General features: G+C 32.0%; 1 protein-coding gene across 1 annotated transcript; it reads left to right on the top strand.

The window, feature by feature from the left end:
- Positions 1 to 4,602: 4,602 nt before the first annotated feature.
- On the top strand, positions 4,603 to 5,535 carry LOC110776152 (uncharacterized). The gene has a single exon (XM_021980702.2). The coding sequence runs from the start codon at positions 4,603 to 4,605 to the stop codon at positions 5,533 to 5,535; it is 933 nt and encodes a 310-aa protein (XP_021836394.2).
- The last annotated feature ends 2,776 nt before the right edge of the window (positions 5,536 to 8,311 follow it).

The following is an 8,311-nucleotide window of genomic DNA, read 5'->3' on the forward strand; positions in this document are numbered from 1 at the left end:
AACTCAGGTAACTCGCAAGGGTAATATTGAAAAATTTGGCGATGTCTTTAAGAAAGTAGTAGCTAGTAAACCACCTACCTATGATGGAAAGGAAGACCCTGCAAGTCTAGAAAACTGCCTTAGAGAATTTGACAAACTGTTTGATGTTATCAATTGCCCTGAGGATCTAAAAATCAATAATGTTGTGTACTATCTAAGGGAAGAAGCTGACCTATGGTGGTCACAAAGAAAGAAAGACCTAATGGCCAAACCTGATTTTGATTGGGAAACCATGAAAGAAGCTTTGAGAGCTAAGTTTTATCCTCCCTACCTAAAGAAGCAGAAATGCCTAGAATTTACAAACCTTAGAATGGGCACCATGACTGTGAATGAGTATTACACCAAGTTCATAGAGCTAATGAGGTTTGCACCTGAAATAGTCCCAACTGAAGCCATAAAAGCTCAAAGGTTTGAGCAAGGGTTAACTTTGACTTTGCAAGGGAAGCTTGGGGGAGTTAACTTTGAATCCTTAGATGATGTTTATGGGCGTGCAACACACCTATATGGGATTAAAGGAAAAGAGCTTGATGGAAATTCTGGTGAAAAGAGGAAGGGAAATGGAAACTTCCAAGGGAATGAGAAGAAACCTAAGCTGGATGGGGATTTTAACCATGGAAAGAGGGAAGGTAATTTTAACCAAAATAGGGATGAAAATCGCAATTTCACCCAAAAATGGAAGGAAAATTATGAAAATGGAAGTAACGGGAACAAGGATAAGCCTAAAAGGAACTACTTTTGCAAAAGTGTGAGAATAACCATCTAGGAAAGGATTGTGAGGGAAACCTAGTTACTTGTTATTTCTGTAAGAAGCAAGGGCATCGTGAGTTTGAATGCTACAAGAAAGCATTTGGGGAATCAACATATAACCTAGGCCAGAATGGGAAAAACTCACACTCAAGTCAACAAGGATTAAGCCGGCCAGCAGGATGGAATCAACAACACCAAACCCGGAGGTGGGAATAACGCCACCCAATTGAAGGGAAAATTGTTCGTTATGAATCATCGTGAAGCCGAAAACGCGTATGAAGTAGAAGCTGGTACTTTTTCTATTTATGATCTACTTGCTAGCTAAACTTTTATTGTAATAGTAGGGCATCACATTCATTCAAAGAGTTTCAGTTTTCAAAATTTAATAGGCGAGTTACGGGGTCGTAACTTTCTTTTTAAGGGGGTAGAATGCGATAGAGTTTCGCGCTTTTACCCATTTTTAGCGTGATTTTGTAAAGTTTTAGCAAATTTGGTCTATTTTATGCATGTGCATTAGCATCTTCTTCTTTCTAAAAGAGTCGATAAAATTGAGATACTTCCGCTTTTGGAATATATATAGTGTGGTATTTTGTCTAAGTTTCGGGACAAAACTTCTTTTAAGGGGGGTAGACTATAATACCCCATAATTTTAGACATTTTATTAATCATTTTATGCATTTTTTTTAATATATATTTGATATTAAATTGTTTTGGACGCAAATATATTCAAATATTTTGGAGAGAAAATATGCAAATGTCTTTGAGGAATATTATTTACAAAAAATAAGTTTAATTTATTATTATCGTATTTTATTAAATTGGATATAGATTCCTAATTCTAGTAGAAATCAATTTTGGAGAAAAAGAGTTTTAATCAACTTAAAATTATTTTAAAAATCCGAAAATTACTTTTAGTATTTTATAAAATCATTTTTATATAATAATATATTTATGATAATATATTTCGGATTTATTTTGGAAAAAAAAGATTTCTATTTAAAATTGGATTTTAAGAGTTTTACCAATTCAAAATTCCCTAAAAATCCGAATTCTTTGAGATAAATTCTGAAAATTTCAGGATAAATCTTAATTAATTATTCAAGACTCTTTTTAAAATTTCGTGATTTTATCTTTTTTATTTAAATTTTAAACAATTTTACTCTAAATCGAATATCACCAAAATCATGACTAGATTCAGAATCCTATCACAGCTTGAACACCAACCACGGCCATACCCCTTAGGGTTCCATTATAACCCTAAACCTAACCCTACACCTATAAATACCCCCTACTTCATTCATCATTCCTCACATCAAAAGTTGAGAGTTTTCCCAAGCCCGCTCTTAAACTTCTTCTCCCTCTTTGGCTCTAAACCTTCTTACCTAAAACCCTTATACCACCACCGCGACACCCCCGTCGTGCACTCCTTGCCGCCGACGTCTACACCTTGGTGTCGTGACTTCCACACCCCAATTTTTTTCAAAGTCTTCTCTTTTACGGTCAGTTTTACTATTTAAACTCTTCTAAATTAATGCCGTAATTTTTAAAAGTTTATTTTTAAAACCATAGTTCGAAATTTTGATTTATAATACTGTTATTATGCATGCATAACTCATGAATTAAATTTAAGGGCATTAGATTTATTTTTATTAATTTAATTGTTCAATCAGGAATTAATTAGAGTTTTATTTATTAATTGTTAGGAACTCGTGAGTGATCCGTAGCAGGATCAAATTTATATTTGTGTGAGATATTATTTAATCAAGGTACGTGTATGTGGCTAGATTATTATATGAATGAAATCTATGTATGGTTTGATTATTAACTTCAAATTATTAATTGTTTTCAAATTGAAAATTGTGAATTAGTGATTTTAAATTGTTTCTTGATTTGTGAAAATTGTTTGAGGATTTTTGAAAGGTTAAATATTTTTATTGATTTTAATATGATGATGGATTTGTTCAAGTGGTGTTTGAAATAGCTTGTTTGGTCTTGATGAGTTATAAATCTTTATTTCAAAATACGTCGTTTTCTTTAAAAAAAAAAAAATTGATTAAATTAACGAGGATTGTTGGTTTATCATATGGTTGGAATTGGATGGTCTTTCATGACATTATTATACTTTTATAAAGTCTCAAGGTGGAATGGATTTCATGGAACTTTTATGTTCATACGCATCACTTGTTGTGTAAGTCGAGGGTCACTTGTTGACTATTATTTGGTTAGTACCCCAATGTATAGATTTGTGATGGAATACTAGCTTGGAGGTGTGCACATTTATTAAGGAAGGGGAGATAAGAAGAGGTGTTTGATTTTCATATTCTAATTGGAATCTATTTTTGGAAAGTTTCTACTTTTGGAATATTGTTATATTTGGAAAGTTCATATATTTGGAATATTTCTTTTCGTGGAATGTTTCTACTTTTGGAAAGTTTCTATTTTGGAAATCTTAATTCTTGAAATGCTTATACTTTTGAAAAGTTACTATTTATGGAAAGTTTCTATTTATGGAAAGTTACTATTTATGGAAAGTTACTAATTATGGAAAGTTTCTAATTTTTGAAAATGAATCTTCTATGATTTAAATTAAGCAAGTTTGAATTAAATGCTTTGTGAAAGTATGTTCAACTATATATAAATGTTTTACATGTCTTGCATATATTCGTACTTAGCTTTTGCTAACCCGTATTTCCTATTTGTTTTGGCTTGGCCCTGTTCACTTTTTGGTGAGCAGTTTTCAGGAACTTGATGTGATGATGTGACATGCTTGCATACGGGATTAATGGAGAGTTCACTAGTTAGGATTTATTTTTCTAAGTTGGTTTCATTTGTGAGTTAAGATTTTAGTATTTTAATTTCAATGGTTTATTCAATATACACTATTATTATTTCGATTATTATTATTCAATAAAGAAAAGTATTTGAGTCCCCTGCATTAGTTGGGTTAATTAGCCTTTAACGTAATCACGTGGCGTTAATACTCCTAAGTTTCTCTCAAGGTTGGGTTTATTCAATTAAATGTTGGTTTTAAAAAGAGAGAAATCTTGGGGGTGTTACAAAATGGTATCAGTTTAGCCATGAAAGAACCTAGGAATAAAATTTGATAAATAAACTTGAGAGTAAGGGTAGAATTTAAGGGGCATATATGATAGAGTTTCGCATTCTAAGCATGAAAATCTATTTTCAAAGAAAGTTATATTTTCATTAAAAACTATTTTCCTATCTTTTGAGAAAAGATGATTGGTGTGAATCCATCACTCGTAATGTCTTCTGTCTAGGTTAAATAAGAGGAGCTCATACCGACGCTGTGTATAATTCTCTAACTACCTGGGAAGATGTTGTTTTGATGTATTCACACTAAAAATCGATTACTTGAACTTATGCAAATTTTAGAAAAAGATCAAAAGAATTTGTTGAAAGTCTATTTAATAAATTAATTTATGCATTTACTAGAATTACATGATAAATTTCATGCATTAGGTTGATAGGTTCGATTTTCTTCAACAATAACTAAATAAATTGTTTTCGTGACATTAGTTGTGATTTAGTGAATTTTTGTGCATAACGGTTACTTAATAATTATGTACTTGGAAGGAGTTTGGTGGCAATTTTAACCTTCTAATGATTATGAGTTTCCTTTATTTGGAATTGGTCGAGATATTTTTCTTTTCTTTATGGAATTTGGTGAAAATTGTGAATTGTCTTGTACTTTGTTATGATTTTGATGTACTAAAGTGTTGCAATATTCTAATTGCATTACTTTGAATTTAGGTTTTAGTTGCAAATTTTCTATTAGTACGCATTTATCCAGGCAAGATGGTGAGAGGGATAATCCGTAATCGGGGAAGGAAGAGATCAGGGAAAGTCAGAACGACGATTAGGCTCCTAACCGAAATAGCTCAAAACTTGACTCAAGCTATGACAACTCAGGTAACTCGCAAGGGTAATATTGAAAACTTTGGCGATGTCTTTAAGAAAGTAGCAGCTAGTAAACCACCTACCTATGATGGAAAGGAAGACCCTGCAAGTCTAGAAAATTGGCTTAGAGAATTTGACAAACTGTTTGATGCTATCAATTGCCCTGAGGATCTAAAAATCAATAATGATGTGTACTATCTAAGGGAAGAAGCTGACCTATGGTGGTCACAAAGAAAGAAAGACCTAATGGCCAAACCTGATTTTGATTGGGAAACCATGAAAGAAGCTTTGAGAGCTAAGTTTTATCCTCCCTACCTAAAGAAGCAGAAATGCCTAGAAGTTACAAACCTTAGAATGGGCACCATGACTGTGAATGAGTATTACACCAAGTTCATAGAGCTAATGAGGTTTGCACCTGAAATAGTCCCAACTGAAGCCATAAAAGCTCAAAGGTTTGAGCAAGGGTTAACTTTGACTTTGCAAGGGAAGCTTGGGGGAGTTAACTTTGAATCCTTAGATGATGTTTATGGGCGTGCAGCTCACCTATATGGGATTAAAGGAAAAGAGCTTGATGGAAATTCTGGTGAAAAGAGGAAGGGAAATGGAAACTTCCAAGGGAATGAGAAGAAACCTAAGCTGGATGGGGATTTTAACCATGGAAAGAGGGAAGGGAAATTTAACCAAAATAGGGAAGAAAATCACAATTTCACCCAAAAATGGAAGGGAAATTATAAAAATGGAAGTAACGGGAACAAGGATAAGCCTAAAAGGAACTACTTTTGCAAAAGTGTGAGAATAACCATCCAGGAAAGGATTGTGAGGGAAACCTAGTTACTTGTTATTTCTGTAAGAAGCAAGGGCATCGTGAGTTTGAATGCTACAAGAAAGCATTTGGCGAATCAACATATAACCTAGGCCAGAATGGGAAAAACTCACACTCAAGTCAACAAGGATTAAGCTGGCCAGCAGGATGGAATCAACAACACCAAACCCGGAGGTGGGAATAACGCCACCCAATTGAAGGGAAAATTGTTCGTTATGAATCATCGTGAAGCCGAAAACGCGTATGAAGTAGAAGCTGATACTTTTTCTATTTATGATCTACTTGCTAGCTAAACTTTCATTGTAATAGTAGGGCATCACATTCATTCAAAGAGTTTCAGTTTTCAAAATTTAATAGGTGAGTTACGGGGTCGTAACTTTCTTTTTAAGGGGGGTAGAATGCGATAGAGTTTCGCGCTTTTACCCATTTTTAGCGTGATTTTGTAAAGTTTTAGCAAATTTGGTCTATTTTATGCATGTGCATTAGCATCTTCTTCTTTCTAAAAGAGTCGATAAAATTGAGATACTTCCGCTTTTGGAATATATATAGTGTGGTATTTTGTCTAAGTTTCGGGACGAAACTTCTTTTAAGGGGGGTAGACTATAATACGCCATAATTTTAGACATTTTATTAATCATTTTATGCATTTTTTCTAATATATATTTGATATTAAATTATTTTGGAGGCAAATATATTCAAATATTTTGGAGAGAAAGTATGCAAATGTCTTTGAGGAATATTATTTACAAAAAATAAGTTGAATGTATTATTATCGTATTTTATTAAATTGGATATAGATTCCTAATTCTAGTAGAAATCAATTTTGGAGAAAAAGAGTTTTAATCAACTTAAAATTATTTTAAAAATCCGAAAATTACTTTTAGTATTTTATAAAATCAGTTTTATATAATAATATATTTATGATAATATATTTCGGATTTATTTTGGAAAAAAAATATCTCTATTTAAAATTGGATTTTAAGAGTTTTACCAATTCAAAATTCCCTAAAAATCCGAATTCTTTGAGATAAATTCTGAAAATTTCAGGATAAATCTTAATTAATTATTCAAGACTCTTTTTAAAATTTCGTGATTTTATCTTTTTTATTTCTATTTTAAACAATTTTACTCTAAATCGAATATCACCAAAATCATGACTAGATTCAGAATCCTATCACAGCTTGAACACCAACCACTGCCATACCCCTTAGGGTTCCATTATAACCCTAAACCTAACCCTACACCTATAAATACCCCCTACTTCATTCATCATTCCTCACATCAAAAGTTGAGAGTTTTCCCAAGCCCGCTCTTAAACTTCTTCTCCCTCTTTGGCTCTAAACCTTCTTACCTAAAACCCTTATACCACCACCGCGACACCCCCGTCGTGCACTCCTTGCCGCCGACGTCTACACCTTGGTGTCGTGACTTCCACACCCCAATTGTTTTCAAAGCCTTCTCTTTTACGGTCAGTTTTTATTATTTAAACTCTTCTAAATTAATGCCGTAATTTTTAAAAGTTTATTTTAAAAACGATAGTTCGAAATTTTGATTTATAATACTATTATTATGCATGCATAACTCATGAATTAAATTTAAGGGCATTAGATTTATTTTTATTAATTTAATTGTTCAATCAGGAATTAATTAGAGTTTTATTTATTAATTGTTAGGAACTCGTGAGTGATTCGTAGCAGGATCAAATTTATCTTTGTGTGAGGTATTATTTAATCAAGGTACGTGTATGTGGCTAGATTATTATATGAATGAAATCTATGTATGGTTTGATTATTAACTTCAAATTATTAATTGTTTTCAAATTGAAAATTGTGAATTAGTGATTTTGAATTGTTTCTTGATTTGTGAAAATTGTTTGAGGATTTTTGAAAGGTTAAATATTTTTATTGATTTTAATATGATGATGGATTTGTTCAAGTGGTGTTTGAAATAGCTTGTTTTGGTCTTGATGAGTTATAAATCTTTATTTCAAAATACGTTGTTTTCTTTAAAAAAAAAAAATTGATTAAATAAAACGAGGATTGTTGGTTTATCATATGGTTGGAATTGGATGGTCTTTCATGACATTATTATACTTTTATAAAGTCTCAAGGTGGAATGGATTTTTTCATGGAACTTTTATGTTCATACGCATCACTTGTTGTGTAAGTCGAGGGTCACTTGTTGACTATTATTTGGTTAGTACCTCAATGTATAGATTTGTGATGGAATACTAGCTTGGAGGTGTGCACATTTAGTAAGGAAGGGGAGATAAGAAGAGGTGTTTGATTTTCATATTCTAATTGGAATCTATTTTTGGAAAGTTTCTACTTTTGGAATATTTTTATATTTGAAAAGTTCATATATTTGGAATATTTCTTTTCGTGGAATGTTTCTACTTTTGGAAATCTTAATTCTTGAAATGCTTATACTTTTGAAAAGTTGCTATTTATGGAAAGTTTCTATTTATGGAAAGTTACTATTTATGGGAAGTTTCTAATTATGGAAAGTTTCTAATTTTTGAAAATGAATCTTCTATGATTTAAATTAAGCAAGTTTGAATTAAATGGTTTGTGAAAGTATGTTCAACTATATATAAATGTTTTACATGTCTTGCATATATTCGTACTTAGCTTTTGCTAACCCGTATTTCCTATTTGTTTTGGCTTGGCCCTGTTCACTTTTTGGTGAGCAGTTTTCAGGAACTTGATGTGATGATGTGACATGCTTGCATACGGGATTAATGGAGAGTTCACTAGTTAGGATTTATTTTTCTAAGTTGGTTTC

This window comes from Spinacia oleracea, chromosome 2 (assembly GCF_020520425.1).
Source record: "Spinacia oleracea cultivar Varoflay chromosome 2, BTI_SOV_V1, whole genome shotgun sequence".
NCBI classification, from domain to species: domain Eukaryota; kingdom Viridiplantae; phylum Streptophyta; class Magnoliopsida; order Caryophyllales; family Amaranthaceae; genus Spinacia; species Spinacia oleracea.